The 23,704-nt window shown below is 39.2% G+C and overlaps 1 protein-coding gene across 2 annotated transcripts in view; it reads left to right on the top strand.

The window, feature by feature from the left end:
* The first annotated feature begins 1,887 nt into the window (after positions 1 to 1,887).
* The window catches only part of PDCD6IP (programmed cell death 6 interacting protein), a 35,759-nt gene continuing 13,942 nt past the window's right edge, over positions 1,888 to 23,704 (top strand). The window contains exons 1-8 of one of the 2 annotated variants that reach the window (XM_069859897.1): positions 1,888 to 2,187; positions 8,975 to 9,029; positions 10,788 to 10,857; positions 14,157 to 14,284; positions 14,895 to 15,048; positions 18,121 to 18,221; positions 20,580 to 20,696; positions 23,323 to 23,545. In XM_069859897.1, the coding sequence (XP_069715998.1) occupies positions 1,982 to 2,187; positions 8,975 to 9,029; positions 10,788 to 10,857; positions 14,157 to 14,284; positions 14,895 to 15,048; positions 18,121 to 18,221; positions 20,580 to 20,696; positions 23,323 to 23,545 (1,054 nt within the window). In that variant the 5' untranslated portion in view covers positions 1,888 to 1,981. Of the gene's footprint in view, positions 2,188 to 8,974; positions 9,030 to 10,787; positions 10,858 to 14,156; positions 14,285 to 14,894; positions 15,049 to 18,120; positions 18,222 to 20,564; positions 20,697 to 23,322; positions 23,546 to 23,704 lie in introns of both variants that reach the window. The other variant, XM_069859896.1, reaches the window with a different exon arrangement.

Here is a 23,704-nt window from a genome sequence, read left to right as displayed (position 1 = left end):
GGTTTAGTATGGGACCCTTTACTCCCATCTAAGGCATGAAATACCCCTAACCTTCCAGTATCTACTACATTTCACTGGCACACCAACGCTTTTGTTACCAGAGGGTGAAGCTTCCTTTATCACAGCTAAGCGACATGGCCAGGTCTTTCATTTTTCCTCCACAGGCACCGCTGGAGCTCTCTGCCTGCCCCGGGCTCCAAATAGCCTTCCCGGTACTGCCCTCCTCCAGCACCCACCCATCCATCCACAGAATCATAGAACTGCTAAGTTGGAAAAGACCTTTTGAGATCTCTGAATCCCACCATGCCTTTCCACTACTAAACCATATCCCTGAGCACCTTATCTACTCATGTTTTCAACACCTCCAGGGATGGTGAGTCAACCACCTCCCTGGGCAGCCTATGCCAGTGCTTGAGAACCCTTTCTGTGAAGAATTTTTTTCCTGATGCTGAAGGAGGGAATAAATCATTAAGAATAACAAGAATTGGATCTTGGCCAGCTTGCAGTTAGAAAGAATGTGACTGTAATAGGAGTTTAGCTTGTTTACTAGTTGAAACAAGGACAGTCCCCCAGAAGGAACAAAGGACAGACCTGAGCTCACCAAGAGGACACAATGAGGATGGATATTATCCAGAAAAAGAGCATGAGGGTTTTGACGACATAAAGGAACTGTTATGTATATACAAGAGTGGGTGATAAGATATGAGTTCTATGTATGTTTAACCAATATTTCCCAGAATATGTAACCACTGTAACTCGCAATCTATATGAATATGTATGTTTAACCAATATAAAAGTCCTGTAACCAGCCTCAATGGACACACATTAGGTGAAATGATTCCCTGTGTGTCTGATGTCGTATTATGTATTACAGCAATACCTGCTTAATAATCAAATTGGCACTGACTACTGAGTTTGGCTTTTTCACGGCATCAGTGCCTAACCTGAACCTCTCCTTATGCAACTTGAGACCATTCCCTGTCATCCTATCATTTATAACTTGGGAGAAGAGACCAACACCCACCTCTCCACAACCTCCTTTCAGGTAGTTGTAGACAGTGATAAGGTCTTCCCTCAGCCTCCTTTTCTCCAGGTTAAACAAATCCAGTTACCTCAGCTGCTCCTCATAACTCTTGCTCTCCCGCCCCCTCACCAGCTTTGTTGCTCTTCTCTGGACACTTTCCAGAACCTCAACATCCTTCTTGTGGTGAGGGGCCCAGAACTGAACACAGGATTCGAGGAGCGGTCTCACCAGTGCCGAGTACAGAGGGAGAATAACCTCCCTGGACCTGCTGGTCACGCCGTTTCTGATACAGGCCAAGATGCCATTGGCCTTCTTGGCCACCTGGGCCACTGCTGGCTCATGTTCAGTCGCTGTCAACCAACACCCCAAGTCCTTCTTCTCCAGGCAGCATCCATCCATCCATCCATCCATCCATCCATCCATCCATTCCCCTGCCTGTCCCGCTCCTCGCTTTGGAAACACCCGACACCGGGGAGAGAGAAGGGAGAACGCTTTATTTATCCAGCCTCAGCTCGGAAAGCTACGGCGGAGTCGGGAATATCCCACCAATCCGTGACGGAGCCTCCCCGTAAGCGTCACCGACAACAACAACCACCAGCTCCGAGACCCGCGCCCCCCAACCCGGAAGCGCCGGGGGCAGTGTGGGCGGTGTTTCTTCTGGCGCGCGGGACGGACACGCGCATGCGCTTCTCCCCCCACCCCAACCCGGAAGCGCCGGGTGGGGGTGTCTCCCGGCACGCGGGACCGACCCGCGCATGCGCCCAGGACCCGGAAGCGCCGGGGGGCAGGGCGGTGCGCGCCGGGACCCGGAAGCGACCGGGCGTGCGTGTGCGTGGGCTCCGCTCCGGGACGCGCGGGGCCGCCCGAAGCGACAGCGACGGGGACAGCGGTGGGGGCTGCTGCTGCCGCCGCCCGACCGCTCCTCCCCGCGCAGCAGCGGCCGCCGCCGCCGCCATCATGACGAACTTCATCTCGGTGCAGCTGAAGAAGGCCTCGGAGGTGGACCTGGCCAAGCCGCTGTGCAAGTTCATTCAGCAGAGCTACCCGGGCAGCGATGCCCAGGCCGAGCACTGCCGCGCCGCCGAGGAGCTCAGCAAGCTCCGCAAGAGCGCGCTCGGCCGCCCCCTCGACAAGCACGAGAGCGCGCTGGAGACACTGCTCAGGTACTGGGGTCCCGCCCCCCCCCCCCTCCAATCACTGGACTGAGCCCTGCCTCTCCGCCCCAATCACTGGGGTCGGACTGAGCCCTGACCCCCCTCCCGCCCCAATCACTGGGGTCGGACTGAGCCCTGACCCCCCTCCCGCCCCAATCACTGGGGTCGGACTGAGCCCCCCCCGCCCCAATCACTGGGGTCGGACTGAGCCCCCCCCGCCCCAATCACTGGGGTCGGACTGAGCCCCCCCCGCCCCAATCACTGGGGTCGGACTGAGCCCCCCCCGCCCCAATCACTGGGGTCGGACTGAACCCCCTTTTCCCCCCAAGCTGGGCAGGACTGACCGCCCTTTCCCCCCTAAGCTGGGCTGGACTGAACCCCCCCCCTTTCCCCCTAAGCTGGGGAGGCCCGAGCCCCCGGTGTCCCGCAGCCCCGGCGCTGGGCGCGGCGGCCGCAGGGAGGGGGCGATCGCTCGTCCCGGAGGAGGCGGCAGGGGCGGCTCCGGTTTCCCGCGGACTCGTCCTGGGCCCGCCCGGCAGCATCCCGGTGTTCCTCCACCCTCTCCACCTCATAAGATGAAGGCCCGAGCGAGGCTCGTCACGATCAACTTCCCCCGCTGATTGTTTGCGAGATTTGGTCTAGGCAGAAATTGCAGAATGTTTCACTTCTCGAAAAGAGTAGCTTTTGATCCAGTGCTACATTTTTCTGTTAGACCTGACAGCTTTCTCTGTAGTTTTATTTATTTTTTTAAGTTGCGTTTTCCTTCTGTTGTCTGTGTTTAGCAGCTTTTTAACGTATATGCAAAGTCACTTCCTATTTTTTTTTTCTTAACATGCTTGGTTTGAAACATAAAATCATTTCATTGGAAAAGACTATCGAGTCCAACAGTACCTGTCCACTACTAAACCGTATTCCTGAGCCCCCGTCTACCCTCTTTTAAATACCTCCAGGGGTGGTGACTCAGTCACCTCCTTGGGCAACCTCTTCCAGTGCCTGATGACCCTTTCAGTGAAGAAATTTTTCCTAATGTCTAATCTGAACCTCCCCTAGTGCAACTTGAGGCCATTTCATTTGTTTGCCATCAGAAAGTTCACTGGTACCTCTGTCGCGATGGACTCATTATAGGTTAGGTGACCAAGAGACTCATTTGTGCCTTTGGCCCTGTAAACTGCATAAAGCCTGTTTTGGGACTAACTGCTGTATCGTCTACAAAAGCTCTTGCTTTTTCAAGTCTTTCAAGAACATTTATGGACCGGAGTATTGACTTACTGGGGTAATCCTGTTGTTTCTCTGTGTTGGAAGTACTTTGAGCCCATTTATTTGTAGCTCATCTACTTACCGTGGTTACTGTGATTCACTCACTAGATTAATACTAAGTACATGCTTCTATTAGCAGTGCTGGGATTGAAGATTTGCCGTATCAGAATGTGAGATTTTTATGTAGTGGCAGCAACTTTTTTTTTTTTTAAAGAAAGTAAAAAGATAGATTTTCTAGTATAGGGAGAAAGACAAATGTGACACATTTGTCTAAGGTCATAAATAGAAGTACCTTTGATGTTCAGTAGAATTTCTTATTTATAAACTTAAAAAATGGAAGAGGAATGGAAAAGAAACAAGTGACTTGAAAAAGAAGGCAAGATTTTTAGGAGTTACCGATTGGTTTTGAGTTTATCAGCCCTTTGCTGGGTGTTTAGGCTATAAAAGTTATGACTGTACTAATCATGTTTTACAGTATCTCTTTAGTTTCCTGTTTGTTGTTGAAAGTACTACTGTGTATACCTTTTGAAGGTCAGGGAAATAATAAGCATCTGTGAACTGAAAGAGAGAGACTGCTAGCCAAATTGAAAGGCATATTTTCTTCCCTCCAGTGCTGGAATCAAACTTCGTTTTCTGATGGTGCCAGTCCAGTTTGTGATTGGTTTCTAGCTGAAATTCCTGTTTGACCCAGCCATATCATATGACTTCACCCTATCCTAACAGCTCTAAACTACCAAATGGAATAAGCCCCTTTTTTCAGTTCTGGTCCTTCTCTTATGCTATTTCTGGAAGGCAGAAGGTGTACATAGCTTCCTGACAGGTGGGCAACTTGAGTTCAGTGGAGGGTCAAATGAATGCAAGAGCTCATGCAAAAGAGGATAAAAGCAGTGTTGCTGAAAGTTAAGGGCCTAAGTGGGACTCTTTTACTGCCAGTAGGTCGTGAAATTAATTCAAGCCATAGCATGCAACTTCACCTCAAGCTCTCTCTTTGAATAGTGAAGAGAAACCACTTGCAATACCAGTTTTCCTTTTGAGTTAATTCTGCGTGCAGTGATGTGTTCTCTCTGCTGTTGATTGGCGGTCAGCAGATGACTTCATCTGGCCCTGATGCTGTTGCAGTAGTCGGGGGCGCTTCCTGTGGCTCTGCATGGGTGCCACCTTATGTGCCACACAAAGTGATATCCCTGCCACAAAGGAGCTGTAGTAAGGCATCCTTTTATAAATTGCATTGTTTGGGAATATTTGTTCCCATTATAGTGGAAGTGAGATAAGAAGAAGGGCTGAATTAACTGTAAGTTATGCATGGGATGTATATTTTCCCTTGTCTGTAACAAGTTATGAGTGGTTTGTCCCTGTCTGACTGTTTATATTCCTTAGAGTTGCTGGAAAATAAGTTTGTTCTTATTCTGTAAGAGTATTGTGACATATATTCTGTTAATACTCTGTAAGACACAGTTACTTTAAAAGTTAGACTGTCTGCACACTCAGAAGTATCTAGCTGAGCCTGTGATTGAAAGAGCACAAGCGTCCCAGTACCTTCTGTTTCTTTGAAAATTCCCCACCTCTCCAACTTTCCAGTATTTTCCCATTGTTATTTAAGATTTGTACTGAGTCTTATGTTACAAGTAACAGCTTTAGTGAGATGTTTGTTGAAGGTGGAGTTTAAAACTAGTTTGTTAGTGAAGTAAGGTTGGAAGAACTAATTACAATGTAGGTTCCCTTTGTATACGTTTACTTCTCTGTGACTTTTTATAGACCATAATACCTAGTAGGGCAGTGTGGACCATTTAACTGTTAAGAAGCGAGGGTTTAATCTGCTAGGGATTTGCCCTCTATTTTGTTATCTTTAGAAGCCTTGTTTTGCTGAGTACCTACTACAGAAGTTTTTCTTTTATAGAAGTGAACTTTGGTTGCAGCCTCATTTCTTAGGCAAACACCGACCAGTAAAGCTTGAAAAGTGTGGGCTGTACTGCTCTTCGACTGATGAACACAAATGCTTTTCTTGAAGTGTTTGAGGTGCCCAGTGAAAAGGAGCAGTGTAACTGGGAAAGCCTGCTTCCAAGCTTTCTTTGTTTTCTGAGTATCTGAGTGCTCTAAAAGTGATGTAGGTGAGCTTGGTACAGATGTTTCCCCTTAAATTCTGTCATAGCAAATTTGATTTAGTGGTTTGGTTGGTTTATTTATTTAAATTCTTTTGAGTATAATTATATATGTGTTCTTTGCTTCCTCTCTTAATACTAAAGATAGCCCTGACTTCATTTCTGTTTTCTGAAGGGATGGGGTGGTGGTGCGAGTTTAATTGGTTTAGTTTTGTCAACCTTACAGTCCTTTTAAAAAAAGAGGGGAAAAAAAGGAGGGGGGAGGTGTGTGCACGTGATTTTATTTTGAATGGTCAAATTCTCTGAGAGCTGGAGGTTGCAGTTCTGGTTTCCAGTTGTGAATTTAGGACTACAGTTCATATCTAGAAGACCGAAGGCGGATCATGGTCTCTTTGATGTTCTTTTGAAGGAGATTTTTCATTATGATTATTTGAAGGAGGAACAGGATTTGAGGTTCTTAATGCAATACATATATTTAAATTCTAATTTAAACTTGGACTTCCAACTCAGTTGACTGCTGCAACTCATTTTTACTTCCACTTAGGATTGATTAGTGCTGTTTTGGTGTACTTTGAGAGCTATATCTTTGTTGCTGACATTTGCCCTCCCTTTCATTGCTGCAGCTGATACGTTTGTGTGTTTTTTTGTAGTTCATTGCTGTGGCGCAGCCGAACACAAAATGCTCATCTGTGTTGCGTGGCAACTTATGTTCTCTGTGTCATAGTTAAATTATTGTAAATTTTGTTTTAAACAATGGCTTTGTTTACACTCATCCTTCAGTGTGTAACTGATTTGTGCATCAGATGTGATCTTTGATATTTATTGTGTGTCTTTGTACTGCTAGTTTTATGCTGTTCTGTGATTAACATCTTCGTTTACCAATTTATTTATATGTATTTGGTTTATGTGTAGCTATATATATTTAACTGCTGCTAAACCAAAATGATTTTACATGTTTTCTTTTAGTCTCCAGAGTTTTAAAAAGCTATTGAATCTTGAGTAGGCCTTCAAGTTCTTTAATAAAAAGAAATGACACCACACACTTAAAATAGTAAAGAAAATAGTCACATGCATTCTGAACTAGTTTAAAATGAACTAGACAAAAAGACCTATGTTGCTGGTATTCATTGGTATTAAATGCAGCAATGTGCGTATTTGGGAGGAAGATACACCTCATTTTTTTTTTTCCTTTGTGGTTCTATTGACAGACAAAGAATAGTCTGTTTGCAAACAGCAGATGCCAGACTTCACAAGGCTATTTAACCAGCTTTGCATCTTGGCTCTCCTCAAGGCAGAGGAGGACGCGGTAATCGTGGAATGTGGGAAGACAACTCAGCCTTATTGGTGGCTTTTGGTTAACAAATTAAATTGAGGGAGGAGTAGACAGCAGGGAAAATCTTGTTTTCTTTGTGATACTATGTGAAAATTATATTGTTCAGACCAGGCAAAGGCAGTGAAGTACATTTAAACATATTGGCTGAAGTGATCTTCAGTGCTACTGTTGAACCAAGTTTTGTACTGCTTGTGTTAATCTGTATCAGTGAAAACTATTAGGTTAGGAAATGAGGGGGGGTTGGGAGGAAATATGTGATGATGTAATAACTCAGACCGAACTGAAACTGATGAACGAGCATCAACATGCAAAGCTGAATATCTTCAGCTACAAAAGGGATGCCATTCTATACGATTTTTGTAGATAAAACCTTGGATGTAAGGTCACTTAAAAAAATTTCATAACTAAATTATATTTACTGCTTCATTTAAAGTTTTTAAAGCCAGTACCTTTCATGTGTTAGCTTCATAAATGTTGAAAGATATTAATTACTACACTATCACATAGTTAAGAATTATCAAACTCGCTTATTACCAATATTTTTGTTCATTCTGAAAACACCTTTTATAGAATTAAGTCTCTTAGAGGAGGTATATTTGAAATCTGACTTCATAATGGCTGCTCTTGTACTACCACTCTTAATGCAAAAGTGTGGCAAGGTAGAATACAGGTTCATAGATTTGTGCAGACAGTGAGAAAAACTATCATTAACTTTAAAATCCACATTAACGTTTGGTTTTTGTGTTGACTTTCCTAACTATACTTTTCACATATGTGGTAAGTTGTTAAAAGTAAAAATCTTGATTTAATTGCTGTCACAGCAGACATTTGCAGACTTATTTTTTTTAACCTTAGGAGCAATTTCTTTCAACTCAATTATTAGTGGATTCCTGCAGGGTTGCTGTTGTAGATTATTGTAACTTTTGATATCCTTTAGTATGTTGTGTCTTAAATTGCAGTGGCTCTGTTGAAGCCAGAAACCTGTAGTATTATATACACTGGCAAATATAATTCACTGAAGAGTATGCTAACATTAATGTTGTTGGATATGACTTAAAAACACTTCTTGCATTTTTAAACATTTTAAACATTGCTTGCAGATCATAGGCCTTATAAGTCTGCTTCATGTCTACATAAATAGTAATTAATATTTAATAACACAATGTGAGGAAATAGGAAGAATGTTAACCCTGTTTCGGACTGTGAAACTCATTACTATAAGGTGTTTTGTATGTTAGGAATATAAATTGTTTAAAAAAGAATTTGAGTAGTGTAATGTTGGGTGCATTCTCGTATGGCAACAGGAAAGAGGCTTCACATGTTTTGTGTTGTCTGCAGTTTTTCCCTTCTGCGTCCAGCCTGTCATGTTTAACAAGTAGTGGAGGTATAGGGTACAACTACGGAAAACTTTGAATTACTAGCTGTTGTCTGGATAGATTGTGTGAGGGACAGTGCTATGCTTGCTGTGTTATCTTTCTGGCATTCTTTCTTAAACTTCTTCCACTGTGACTAGACAAAATGTTGGTGCAGAGAAACTTCTGGGTTTAACTCACTGTGCCTGCTACAGTATAATCTAATGAAAACTAAGCTTACAACTAATGGTATCTGTAATATTTCAAAAGACACTGAAGTTTCAACAGATGAGTAAAAAATAGTATGAAATAATGAGGTATAATATTCAGATCGAGAGAGTGCAATGCAGCTTGTTAATATTTTGTTAAATGCTGCACCTAATTTACTTTTGCAGCATGAATTGATGTCTAATGTATTCTTCGTCTTCCTTCATGTACACGGATTGTCCTTTGCATGACATTGTTTCCTAATCAAGTGTCAGAAAATGGCATGGGTCAGCTTTGTCTGTGCTATTCTACTTCTGAGATGGCGCTTCCACATTATCTGTGGAAGTCTATCTCCTATTGAACTTGTTCCTCTACTGAAAAAAAAAAATCTTTTTAGGCAGAATTTTGGTCCTGCAAATCCTGCATAGTTCCAAATGACCTTCACAACTTGTGTGTGGGATTTTTGTGCCCTTTTTGCGCCAGTATAAGAAAAAAACTTGTTAAATTTGATTTACCTGTTTGTGGTTTTTTTTGTTTTTTTTTTCTAGATACTATGATCAGCTGTGTTCAATTGAACCAAAGTTTCCGTTCTCTGAAAATCAGGTAAGAAGACTTACCAAACCATTAAACTGAATCATGGCACGAATGATGTATGACTTCCAGACGGGTACTTAATCCACTAAACAGTTCTCTGGAGCAAGGCATTTCATCTCCTAGAGCCTTGGTTTACTAATCTCTGTTTTCTGGTTGTTTGTTACATATAATCTATACTGAAGCTTTACTTATAGTGGCCGTAACTACCTTTGTTTTACAGATGCAGAAATGTTTTGACTTTGCCTAGTGGTCGCTGCAGAAAGCTGTGCTGATTCTTCATCAACCCTTTTTTTTTCTAAGAAGTCTATTTTATGCTATGTTATTTTATACTATGTTGTAAAAACTTTTTAAAACATGATTTCCATGGGAAAACCTTTAGACGTGGATGGAATATGATCTCTGGGTTTTGAAATAGAACAGATGTTTCATTCATAACACTAACAGAATAAGCCCACTTAAGACGTTACCACTTTACTCCTGCCTCTGCAGGAATATAATAAAATTATATAATTTATGTGGAGACGTGTTCTTCATTAAGCTTTTTTTTTTTTTCTACAATATTTCTTTAGAATCCTATCTATAAGGAGAAACTCAGCTTAACTCCTGCCAACTGAGGTATTCCTCAGGTGGAGACTGGAATAGATCTTTAGGCTTCTGTGTTTTGGTGGAACAAGTTGTGTATTTTCTTTGGATACGTTTACAAGTAGTATAGTTTCTCCATTTCTTTCCTAATCAAATCATATCTTTAAAAGAAAAGGTTTCTTTCAGACTTAGAGATGACAAGTAAGGGAATAGCTTTAATGCCATTCAAACTGATTTGAATTTTGCATGTAGCTGTGTTCACTTGTAGCTAAGAACTACACTTTGTTTTTTAGTGTGCAAATGTTTGATATGGTGATTTGCAAATCCTGAAACATGGAAAACTGGAAGACTTTAGGAGCAAGTTGTGCAGATCTGTAAACTGTTCCATGAAAGGGAAGTAGTTGTCAGCCTAAGCAGCCATGAACAGCTGGGGACCAGAACTTCCTGAACTAGCATTGCTGCTAGAGGAAAAATTCATTATCAGAAGTCCTGTGCTCTTTCTTAAGTCATTCTCCACAACCACTTTAAAATGAGGAATTTTGCTGTCTTCGATTAGTTTGATCAGCTGAATAAGGAATCAAATTGTGCAACTTCATAGCAGATTCTATGAAGTAGTTAATGGACAATGCAAATATATGCTGGAAACGTAATACAACCACCTCTGTTTTAACTTGCATTTGCTTTTCTGAATGCATTTCCTGATAATGTTGCTATTGAATTCACTCATAAAATTGAGTGAATTTTGATGTTACAAACCAGTTCCAAATATGCTAGTAATTTGGGACAGTGCAAACTGCCTGGTTGGGTGGTTTCCTTTAACTGCGACTCTACCAGACTGTCGAGACTTTTTGGGAGAGAACTAGCTTGATTTGGAAATAAACTTCTCTCTTACTTAGAATATAAGAAGACATGAAAGATTAGTTTGAGAATTTGTCTTGTCTGCCTGAAACGTTTTGAGCAAACTAACAGGAAGGAAAGAGGATAACAGGGAGGAGAGAGAATAAAAGTTTTTTTTAAATAACTCTTAACGATTTCCTAAAACTTCCAGAATGTTTGTAATGTTAGAAGTGAATTAAATGTTCTGTAGAATTAGAATATGAAAGGATACATGTGTATTTGCAGTATTTTTTGAAAAATTAAGTATTATTTTTGGAGATAAAAATCTTTCTATTTCACAACTTTCAGATCTGTGTAACATTTACGTGGAAAGATGCTTTTGATAAAGGATCACTTTTTGGAGGATCTGCCAAATTGGGTAAGTGAATGTACTGAGATGCAAGTATTGATGGTATTAAGCTTTGAGACCATTTTAATATATTTGAATTGTTAATAGTCTTTCCAGTATTCTCGACATAGCTTTCAAATGAGTTCAACTATATTGGTAACAGATTAAGCGCATCAGCATTGGTAATGAGTAAATGAGCGCTGTGCAAAGGATTGCTGTAAAATTGAGATTTTAATATTAATTTTCCAGGGGCACAAACAGATGTGCACTGTGGTAATAGTCGTCTTGTGTGCTGCTCGGACTTTTTCTGGGAGGAACCACAGCTGGCATTAATCAAAATTATTCAGGTTAATGTTGTGTTGCAGTAATAGGTTTTTCAATAATCCTGCTCTTTCTGTTCTAAATTAATAAGATCCTCATGAGACACACTTGTGAATGGGTGAATTCCCTCCAGAAGAAGGGGACTGATGGTAGCAGGCTTCAGTAACCTAGTCGGATACCACATTTTGTTCAAGAGGATCTGCCTGTGCCCTGAAATGATTCTCCTTTCACTTCTTTTTAAAATATCTACATCCAGATTTGGGCACTTGGAAAGAATGAAAAGTCGTATTTGTTTCCTGCAAACGTAAGGAGTTTGAGTCTGCTTTGTTTTTGTCATATGGGGACAATTCACTGCAGATTCAGGACCATTAAATGGATATTGAACACTTTCCAATGGAGAAACAACGACTAAACTCTTTTGAATTAAGTGAGGAGTAGATCAGTTATGTGTTATCGTTCTTTGGTGCTTCTATTTATACCTAAGCGTTCATCATGACTAAGCATTGATGACCATTGCACTTTTGAAGCTCCAGACAAAGCCTGAAAAAATGTTAGAGTACTTGTTCTCGGGTTTTTTTTTTTTTTAAGTTTTTGTGTCCTTTATATAATACTCTGCTAGCATCTCCTGAAAGTTTTTGCTGGTTTCCATGTTCTGAGTTCACGTGTTAGTGTATTGTGCTTGTGTGAACTGTATGTGTAATAATACACTGCGTTCCTCTGTGTAAGCAGGTGGTGCACACCTTTCCTTGCTTTATTTTCTAATTATTCAAAGAAGTAATTCCACATAATTGGAGCTTTTTCTGTTGTCTTTGGGGGTTGCATTTCATGATTGAACCTGTTTCGTAGTGAAGTTTGAAGCATTTGCTTATGACTTAAACATAGTGAATTGCCCAAGATTTATAATAATCATGAGAAAAAAATCAGTAATCATAACTATGATTACCCTGAGAATTTGAACAAATGTAATGTTACAGCAGCTATAGAGAGCTTACTTGTTTGCAGGTTAATTATATGCGAGTCCAAGTAATGTGTGAGGCAGATGGCCAGAGATTTATGCAACAGTGCATGTGAAATATCAAAGAAGTTCTTAACTGACATATGAGTAATGAGTTAACAAGCAATAGAATAGATTTTATTTTGAAACTTTAAAGCAGATTTTAGTGGAAAGAAATTAATAAACAAAGTCTTTTAAGAACACAACTTTACAATGCTGTATCACAGAGTATTCAGATGCTGCTCTCCAGGTTAACTATAGGGTGTGTGTATCACTTTATATCAAACCAGAATTAGCAGTTGAGGTTCTCAGTGTAAAGCCAAGTTTTCAATTACTGAGGGAGCAAAATTTCTGTTGTCTTCTAAGATGAGGCAATCCTGTCTCTGGATGGAAATTCAGTGTAAAACTCCTCTGACTTCCATGTGGCCAAGATGTGGGGGTTTGACTTGAGAGTTCTGGCTCTTGCTGTGGGGACAAACTGTTTTCTTTCAGTCTTCCCCTGAATCCCAAGTCTGCATTACAGGAGTAGCCGACAGATACTATGGATGCTTGAAAAGTGACCCAGTTCATGGCATGGCATGTGAGCTGAACTATTTTGGCTTAAGTTAATAGGTAGAGCTATAAGCAGAGGAAAATCTGTATTGCTGAACAGCTGTTCTCGCTGTAGTAAGTCACATTTGAGATGCAGTCCAGAGTATAAAGTAATTTTGCCTATGAAGTAGTTTTGCTCTTCTGAACCTTTAAAGCCATATTTTCTTTCCTTTCTTGTGTTTGTTTTAGTCTTCTGAATGATGTGTAAGTTGTTCAAAATTATTTTTAGAAAAAATCTAGAAAGTAAACTACAGAAGAGAAATGATCTAGATAAATGACTTATCTTGATGAAATACAGTGACTGTGTAACTTGATTTTCACTCAAGGAAACAAAATGGGAAAGATGATGTGTCAGATTTGTAGTTGCTTGTCTGAAAACTTAGTGCAGGTCAGGGAGTGCTAAGATAGAAGATACGGAGGTGTGCTAGATAAATATGTAGCTGCATAAGAATGCTGGATGTTAGCGAAATGCAACATATGTGCCTCTTTAGTACCTTGATGTTTTAAGGGTGACTTAAATGTTGCACCTGTTTTATGAAATTGAAAATTCAGTAGTTGAGTTTTATGTATTCTCCTAGAGGAGTGTTTAGGTATCTTTTTTTAACATTAGTAGGAAACCAATGTCTGCAGTCTTTGGATTTTCTAGTGCTTGCGTATTGCCAGTAACCTTTTGAAAGCAATTAATAGATTCAAAATGGTTCCTGTTCAGGTATTACTAGAAGTGTGGGCTCCATCCTATGGGACAACGAAGTACTACAGGAGCTGGGTCTGGAGAGGCCATGCTGCTGTGTAGTGAGCAGAAGTTTGAATTGAGTAAATCCCTAGCTGTTTCAGTACATGTATAAACAAGGTATTTGTCAGTATTTTCAGTCTGAAACAACAGCTCTGGGAATTGGAATAATACCCTGCATTTCAATAGGTAGTATGATGGAACACTTAAAAATCTTTGGTCTCAGTGAGAGAAGGTTACTTCATCTTGCATTTGAGATGCTGTAGGCGCATGTAATTGGGCAGTTATTGCAAAGTTGTTAATGCATGGAGGTTAATACTTCAGGCTATCCTTCAGTAATGCATGCATTTTTGTATCTTCAGGAGCCAAAAAACTCTAGTTAGAAAGACTTTGAAATTATTTTGTGTATTGTGTAGATTTTCATGCTGCTGCTTTACGTTTTATGTCACTCTGTTTTCTCGTGCCGAAACTTTTTGTGGAAGTACTAAATTAAACTATGTAAAGTTTTTGGGATGAAGGTGACTTTGACTTTAAAAGTTCAGTATGATTTTTGTTTGGTTTTTTTTTTTTTGGACTTGAAACTGATCATATCTTTTAGTACAGCTGTTAGCAGTGTGGGCCTCACCTGTAGGATGCTAGAGTACTGAAGTTTATTTTCTTAACAGTATGGGTAACTGTTTGTCTTCATTGCAGCTCTGGCAAGTTTGGGGTATGAGAAGACCTGTGTTTTGTTCAACTGTGGAGCATTGGCAAGCCAGATTGCAGCAGAACAGAATCTAGATAATGACGAAGGACTAAAAGCTGCAGCTAAGCACTATCAGGTACAGAGGCTTCCTGTTTATGCTTAGGAATTCAGGATTATTTATCTTAGAACATCAAATAAATACATCTTCATTTTAAAGCTATATATACAAATACCTAAACATAGTTACATATTTTCCCCCCTCTTAATTGTAGTGTGGCTAAGTACCTGGTCTTGGCTAGTGTTTATTTACTGGCTTTGGAAGATTTAATTCCATACAGTTCCCCATACTTCTTCCCCTAAGCATTTTGGGTACTAATGGCCTTCAGCTTAAGATTTAATTTATTTTAGCTCATACAAATTTTAGTTTTAACAAGTTATACAGTAATAACATCTTTGTTCTTCATGGAATGCATTACAATTTCCATGTTCTTATGCTGTTAGGTGTAGCCAATAAACCTTTACTTATAGTCCGTCTTGACGAAAGTCTTGGTGTAAGTGGCTTCAAGAGCAAGAAGTCACAAGGAATTGTTTTTAGTGGCTAAACAATAAATAAGGGACCTTATAAAAAAAACGAAAACAACCTAAAACTCAATTTTTAAAAAAAAATTGTATTATGTATTATCTTTGTAAGAGAAAAACATCAGTTTGGAAACATGAATGATAATATATTATTCTGTTTTACTTAGTTTGCGAGTGGTGCTTTCCAACATATTAAAGACACAGTTCTGTCGGCTTTGAGTCGAGAACCTACAGTGGACATCTCTCCAGACACAGTTGGAACTCTCAGTCTTATTATGTTAGCTCAAGCCCAAGAAGTCTTTTTTTTGAAAGCTACAAGAGGTATGTTTTTCTTTTTGGCGGGTATATTTATGTGCTCATTACAACTTCCACAACACCTTATAAGTGTTTTAAGTTGTTAAGAGCTTGTAAAAGGCCTTTCAGAATTTTTTATTTTTGCCTTTACTGACTCTACCTTCCCTTGCAGGTCGTTAAACACAAACTACAGATGCTGGTTAAGAATTTGTCTAAGGTTCTTCTATCAATGCAGTTGTCATGTTTGCTTTCCTTTCTTTTTATGTACCTCATCGTTAGCCTTCATCGTTACAAAGGATTTTCCTGGTTTATATTTTTACCTTTTCCCCCCTGAGACAAAAAGACATTCTCTCAAAGAATTGAGAGTACTGGAAATGGTGCACGAGGGTTTTAACGCTATTGTTCTATTCCTCCATCAGGGGAATGATCTAATGAATACTTAGGAAAAAGATGTGACTGTGCTAGGAAACAAAGGAAATTTCTAAAGAGTTTAGGCGAAACAAATTCTATTTGATTGCTTCTATTTTTAAGAGAGGAACTTTTGACCCAGTCTAACTAGGAGAACGCCTTGGTTATCTTGGAAAGTGAAGTACTGTGGGTAGAATGAAGAATCGTGTCCTTAACTGTTAAAGGTTTATTGTGAAATACTCATTCAGAGGCTGCATATTTTAATACAACTGTTAAAGAACATATGCTTCAAAGAATTTTCTTGTGGAACAGTAATGCCTTTGGTGCAACATTTCTTACTCTTTGCTATTCTGTTCTTCTTTCTGTATTTACAAGAAGTTGTGCATCTGGAAGTTACAGATATCTAAAAGTAGAACTAAGGACAATAAAGGTCATGTAATTGCTCATCAGCTCCTCCCTCTCCTCATGTTAGTTGGTATACAACGAAGGACGTCAGGTTATTTTAACTTGGGATATTTCTTCTCTTCACAGAGATGATCCCTGAAAATTGTTGTAACCTTATTGCCTTTAGGAGTATCTCAATGAGAAACTGTTGTCCTTCAGCCAACTTATAAATTATGTTTGTGTTCTTTATCGTGCTGGTAGCAATATTTGTCTCTGCTTGTTTGGACATTGCTTTGAAGTAAATTTGTGTAACAAATGTCGAAAATTTCTCTTCATAACAGAAGCAGATACTTGTCTCATTTTGCATGGGAAATAGATCTTTCTGTCACCTTCTTAATTTCTTCTTATTCAGAATGTGAAAAAGGCAAAGCAAGGATGATCCAAAATCCATATGTGCCCAGTGAACTGAAGGTGTTTGTCACTATGCCCAAGACCATAAGTCTGTCAGTGTTGGAAGAGCAGTAAGGTTAATAATCATCTCACTGGAGGCTGTAGATTTTGCCAGGTGTAGAGAGGTTCCTTTCCCTGGCAGGAAAGATATTTTGTGAAGAATCATGTTTGACAACATTACTAACTTCAGGAACCTATTCGTCCAGTGGAAATGCTTCAAAGTTTGATCTCAAAACTCAAATTAGCTTCTTGCTGCACTGATTATTTACTTCACTTGGAATTTTCTGTTTTTTGCTCTCATGTGAGACAGTCAATTTAGCAGCCTACCAACTGATGATGTTACCTCTGATAGAATTGGTTTTATTCAGAAGTTGAAAGAAAATGGAGGAGTTTGGCAAAATGTGGATTAGTCAACTCTAACTGGAGTGTGTAACTACAGATCAGTTTGTCAATTTCTGAGCCTTTTTTTAAGGCACTCATTTTCTTTAAGTGTCTTTAAGTCTGCATGTGTTTGGTATTCCATCCTGTGGCTTGCATTGTGGCTGCAGTATTTTAAAGATAGGTGAGTTAAAACTTCTGATGGTAAAAAATTCTTTCTGAGCTGTCTGCACAGACAAGTGAGTCTCCTAACATTTCCTTTGTTCATAGAAACATAGTCAATATGCCAGTAATTTTTGTCTTTAATTAGAGCTCAAGTTCTATGAAGGAAGATGCAACTACCACACACTAGGTGGGGCTAGAAGGACAGTCTGTTTAGATTTTACTTGTCTTGGTTTTATTAAATATTTAGTGTGCATGGCGGAAACATTTCAGCAAAGTAGTAAGTTGCTAGATCTCGTAAGCTTCTTTCTCTGTGTCATCTAAATCCTGTTCCACAGTGAAAAGATCTTTCTGGCATACCTTACATGCATTTACCTCACTGAAGGTTAGTATTTTACATCATAACTCATGCCTGAAGCATTATAGGTAGATATGTGGATATGCTGGAATGAGGAGACATCTTGGGGATTCTTTTAATTTAATTTTGGCAATTGAGCATACTCAGCAGATGTCCTAGTTTCAACGTACCCTCTACTTATATTTATCATTTTGGCAGTGCATAAAGATCACCTGAATTGGAGGATATTTGTTTGCAAGGACAGCTATTTAGAGTAGTCAGTGAATGTTTGCATTGATTGCTTGCCTCCTCTTGGAAGGCTGAATTTCTATTGCGGGCCAGAGGTTATTGTAAAAGGAGATAAAGATAGATGCAGCATGTTCCTATTGTAACAGTTTTGGCTTCAGGAACAGGATGAGCTTTTGAGACAGGGAATACCTCTGCCGCTAGGCACACACAGCTCTGATATCAAGTGGTGCTGTGAACTGCCATGGAAAGGATCAGTCCCTTCTGTTGCACTTCTGCAAACTTTTGAGAGTTCTGACATGGAGTTGTGTTACAGAACAGATCCTGCTAAAAATTAACCATTATTTGCTAACTAGATTTCAGCTAAATTCTTTCACGGTGGCAGCACAAATGCTTGTGCTGGCATGAGGGAAAGGCTGGGAACAAGCTGCCAGAGTTGGAGTGGGGTTGTGGCTTTTATTGGCCATTAGTCCAAGGTAAAGCATCACTCTTAATCCTGCGTAAATGCCAAAAGATGTCTCGTGCAACAGACTGAACTTTAATGATTGAAGTAGCAAATCTAGAAACTGCTGCTGAATGTCAGGAGAGAAAATGGGATCACTCCTTGGAGCTTGTAGTGTAAAACTGTATCCTTAGAATGCATTTGTTGCTGTTTGAAGATGAAGTCATTTACCTGTTCCTTTTGAAAAACTGATGATAATAATTGTTCTTTGTTTTTTCTCCCCTTCTCCCAGATAAAATGAAAGACGGTATCATAGCTAAACTAGCTAATCAAGCTGCAGATTACTATGGTGATGCTTACAAACAATGTCAATATAAAGATACTTTGCCCAAGGTTAGTAATTTTCACTGAAGTAATCTGGGGATTTGCTTTTCTTATGAATAGCTGCTATTATTTACAACATACTTGATGAAATACACTTAAAATATATCCTCAAGAAAAGATGATATATTGCTACATTTAAGGGAAATGAAGCTGTAATTTAAAAAACAGTGACGAATCTAGGAGGCAAAAGATAGTATATTTTTAAGTAAGTAAAATTTTACAACATGAAGTGTGTTTACTTGCAACACGTTTAATTTACAGTAAACTTGAAATGATTTCATCATTGAGGGGTGCCTTCTTAGTACTTAATGCCTTACTAAATCTGATTTTCAGACTAACATTTTCTAATGGTGCTTAATTGGCTTCTAGTCTCAATGTTTTCATGTGAAATTTGCTCTCATGTTGATGGCATGAATACAGTGATATTGTCCACTATTGTTCTGTTAAAAAAACCCAGAATTGGAAGTCATTGTGTCTTCTGTCTTTCTGCCTGCCTTCTCCTCTCCCTCCACCCAAAACCAATCTTGATACTTGTAAACTGTCTCAGTTTGTCTTGACTGTTCATTTGAATACTGTTGGTTTTGGAGGATGCAGAAGGATCTTTCTCCATGGTCTTTGAATATATACTGTGTAATGAGTACTTTAAAAATGAGCAGATTTTCAATGTATCAAATGTACTAATTATGTTCAAAATTGTAGAAAAACCTTTGGTGCACTGTTATAAATACAAAATTTGGATAATATTTACTTAGTTTTGATGTTGTTGGACTCTTAAAATATCTAGGTGAGTAGGAGATTATCTTCCGTAGTGCTTTTTTCGTGAATGTTCCTGGGAAGCATCCGTTTTTGCTAATTTGCAGTTATTTTTTATCCATTAATTGTTTCAAAATTCTGAAGTAACTATCCCAGCTTGCAGTGGTCTTTCATATTACAAATGTGAAATATGCCAGATTTACTCAAAATACACTAGAAAATGTATGAAAAATATTTTATCAGAGGTAAATGGAACTGGTTGATGTTTGGCCCTATAACTTAATATGCAGTCTTAGTCAAATAACTGCAAAATAATTTGTTAAATGCACTTATGTTCTCTCTGGGGGAAAAAAAATTGGCTAATGTCTTTTTTTCCCCCGAATCTTGTTTCTAATGCAGACTAGAATCTTGATAATAATGGGAACTGTATGGGTAAGAGTACTAAAGTAAAAGTATTCATTTTTATTCTTAAGCAGTAAATGGCACAGGTGCCTTTGTAGGCCAGTTAGTGGCTTTTTCTATATATATATATATTTGATTTTTTTTTTTTTTCTGAGAGGCAATGAGGTATAACCAAGCTATTGCTTTGTCTCTTGTTGTTGTGGACCTTTCTAAGCCATAGGATCTATTCCTTTTTCCTGTTGCCAAGTAATCTGTCAACTGATTATTTGAAAGAATATAATAAGGTTTACTGGTTCCATGAGTTAACAACACCTCTAAAAACAGTTACATATTAAGGAGTGTGATAGAGAACTTGACTTGATCTGCCAAGGGTCCACTTGCAAGGCCTCTTGGACAGCTTTGTCTTTCAAATTTACCTTCTTTCTTTTTTTCTTCTATTTCTTGGGGGGCAGCAAGTTTGCACAAATGTGAGGAAATAACACTTTATATACTGATGTCTTTAAAACCTCACTCTGGTTTTCCAGTGCTCCTTAAATTAAGACATAAAACATTAAGGCCAAGTCCTTGATCAAAGGCCATGATTATACTGTGGGCTGCAGCATAACGTTTTCTTCATGTCTTGGTTGATGCTTCTGCAACGATAAGTGTGTTTATATTGAAGTAAAAAATGACTTTTAAATTTCTTTCTGTGTCAATAGTTATTGGTCCTCTTTATTTGTTCTTTGCTTTCGTATTTATAGAGTTACTTTCTTTGTAGGCCTGCTGCTGTTTTCAAATGTAATTGCTTTGTTAAATTAGAAAAAAAGAACAGAAGGCCTGTTGTTCTACCCCTTCTTTTAAGAACACTTTGTCTTGGCTTTGTCTTGGGGCGTTTGGGTGTGTTCTAGCAACTATCCTTTCTAATACATGCATGCATTTCTAATCTTTGAAGTAAATGTGTGACTTCATGGCTTGAATTTAAATTGTAGTTCATCTATAATAATGGACGCAAAGAATTTTGCAACAGTAGATTAGAAAAAAACCAACCCACTGGATTCAATCCATGCAAAGTCATGTGGTCTCTGACATTTACCTCTGATGTTCTAACCTATCTAAACCATTAATTGGGTGATTCTAATTTCCTTTTCTTCTTCCTTTTTCTTCCTGCATCCCATGTTGTCTGTGGTGGTTAATGTGGTTGGACTTTGCCCTGGTCAGTATTTTTATTTCCAGGAGGTGTTTCCTGTTCTGGCTGCAAAACACTGCATTATGCAGGCCAATGCAGAATATCATCAATCTATTCTGGCAAAACAGCAGAAGAAATTTGGTGAAGAGATTGGGAGGTTACAGGTAGGTAACTTTTTTCCTTGTCTGAAAAATATGGGGAAACTTTAAATCCTGAAAAGCTAGCTCAGAGTTCTAAAATTCAAATAGCTAAGAATGAAACATATTAAGAAACTGCAGAGCATGTTTATCACGTGAATCAAATAATTAGCAGCTGCAAAGAGAAGAGGTATCTCTGTAGCTTTTACAAAGAGGTGTTTTAATGATGTTTAGTTAGTTTGATATTGCTTGTCATGTTAAGTCTGTGTCTGTACATTTGCATAGGCTTCATAGCTCAGTATATTCTCCTAAGCAATGATATTTACCTAAGCAATGGTATTTAAAAATCCCTAAAACATTAAAATTCTGTGTGGTCTATACTTAACTCATTTCCTGCAATCCTGATTTAAATCTGAATAATTTTTGAAAAAATTTCCAAGCAGTTGTGTTTTTAGTCATTATAGTGTTTTCTAGAGGGTTTCTGGTTTCTAGAGGGACTCAAATATAGATGTTGTCAGGAGTAAGATCTTCTCATGTTTAAGGTATGGTAGGGGAAAATGTGGCTGAAAATAACTACTTTTTTCAAGTCCCTTAGACTTGGAGCAGCACGTCATATATTTTTTTCAAACTGACTTTGTAGGATCCGTGTGCAATTTCTATTTATTGATATACAAGAAAGTTGAGAGACTTATGTAAGACGACCACGTTGACATCTTGAAAGTTATCGTTATGCATTTATTGACTTGGTGCAGGATGGAAACTTTTTTTTGTGTGCTTCCGTGACAATGAAGTGCCTGTATGAACTTCTAGCAAGTTACGGTGACTACATTACTAGGTGATAGATGAAGGTGTACCTGTTGTTTATTCTTGACTTTCTAATCTGCCTAGCAGACCTCATTTTCTAGGACTCTACTGCAATAGAATATTAACGTCAATTTTTTTTAGTGCTCACCCTTAACAGATCTGGCTATATCAAATTTACTGTCATTGTTAAGTTGTATGGTAAACTAACTTGTGTCCATCATTTGTCTTTATGTTCTTTTACAGGAAGTATCCCTTCCTGCTGAGTAGTTAAACTTCTGGTGGGGTTTTTTTCGTTTTCTTTTTTTTAGGGAAGCCTGAAAGGAAATTATTAATTATTTTAGCACCACTTTGTGAACAGCATGTAGTTAGAAGTTAAAATCTGTGTTTCTTCACTTCTCACTTCCCTTTTCTGGCAAACAGTTGTTAGACTGTATCACAGAATCACTGAATGTCCCGAGTTGGAAGGGACCCACTAGAATCATAGAGTCCAAGTCCTGTCCCTGCATAGGACAACCCAAATTACACTGTGTCTCAGGGCATTGTCCAAATGCTTCATGAATATTGTCAGGCTTGGTGCCTTGACTGCTGTTCTAGGGCTCCCTAGAACAACATGAACCTCCCCTGGCACATCTTCCTGCCACTCCCTCAGGTCCTATCATTGGTCACTAGAGAGAAGAGATCAGCGCCTGCTCCTCCTCCTCCTCTTGTGAGGAAGCAGTGAACTGACACGAGACTCCCCTCACTCTCCCTTTCTCCAGGCTGAATAGACCAAGTGACTTCAGCTGCTCCTTGACTTCCCCTCTCAATTCTTCACCAGCTTTGTGGCCTCCTCTGGACACCCTCCAGTAGCTTTATGTCCTTTTTATACTGCTGTGCCCCAAACCGCACACAGCGCTCGAGTTGGGGCTGCACCAGTGCGGAGCACTGGCCAGCAACACCATGCTTGATCCACCTTAGGACAGAGTATTGTATCAAACCAGATGTAGTGTTCTGTAATTTATGGCACGATGAAAAGTGGCAAAGAATCTCGACAAAGATCAATAGTACTTCTCTTCTAATATTGCTTAGGTTCCACTTCACAATCTGAAGAAGTTTTTTTTATTTGTTGGGAGTTTATGTAAACCTTGACTGACATTGCTTTTAGTGTTTTGTTTTTCCATGTTCACAATACAAATACGATCAAGATTGAAGAGCTATTTCATCTTGCGTGTGTCCTGCAATAAATTAGATGCAGGAAAACCAGATATCTCATGGTTGCATCTGGGCTGAGTGAACAGAAGTGAACAGACAGCAGACCTTGTAGTCTATTTTAATTTGCAGTAGGATTCAAGCATAGTTTCTGTAGCTTCTGAGCTTAAGGTGAGATGGGCGTTAGTGGCAGATGTCGCAAAAGCAAGACTCTTGCTTCTTCTTTCATGAATATGAGCAAGTGAGCAGGGTTTGAGAAACAATTTGCAGTATCTACAAAAGCAACCTATGAGTTTAGTGAAACAACATCAGAATGATATGGTGGCATTTTTCTTTCTCTTTTTTTATTGTGAATGGGCATTATTGCATTATTGCCTCTAATTCATTGTAACTTCTGGATTTTGGGGTAGCCATAGTGAAGCTGTTGTGAGATACTGACTTGACTACTGCCTGTTCCCCCCCACCTCCAGTGTGTTAATGAGTAAAATCTCCTTTTTAATACATAAAAGGGAAGAACGTTTATTTAAGGGAATAATAATATTGATCATGTGTGTTGGTAGTAGTTACTTGGCTAACTGGGAAGCTCATCTGTTTTCCCAGTATATATGAAAGAGAGAAAGAAAAGTTATTATTTTAATTTTAACTGTTTTTTTTTTTTTAGCATGCAGCAGACTTGGTAAAAACAGTGGCATCTCGTTATGATGAATATATAAATGTTAAAGATCTGGTTGACAAAATCAACCGTGCACTTACAGCTGCCAAAAAAGACAATGACTTCATTTACCATGACCGGGTTCCTGACCTGAAAGATTTGGAAGCCATTGGAAAAGCCAGTCTTGTGAAGTCTACTCCAGTTGTCGTTCCCCTCAGTCAGAAATTCACTGGTAAGCAAAGTGTGCTGAGTGCACGGTGTAGTGTTTTGTTGTGAAACGCACAACCACCGAAGTGAATTTGTACCATGAAAAAATAAATGTCTACTTTTGAATTGTATCAAGTGTAAAGCAGTGTTTTTGGAAGTGCTATTTGTCTTTTCCAGTTTGTTC

The sequence above is a fragment of the Phaenicophaeus curvirostris genome, chromosome 6 (assembly GCF_032191515.1).
Source record: "Phaenicophaeus curvirostris isolate KB17595 chromosome 6, BPBGC_Pcur_1.0, whole genome shotgun sequence".
Classification (NCBI taxonomy): Eukaryota; Metazoa; Chordata; class Aves; order Cuculiformes; family Cuculidae; genus Phaenicophaeus; species Phaenicophaeus curvirostris.
This window is presented reverse-complemented; position numbering and strand designations above follow the sequence as displayed.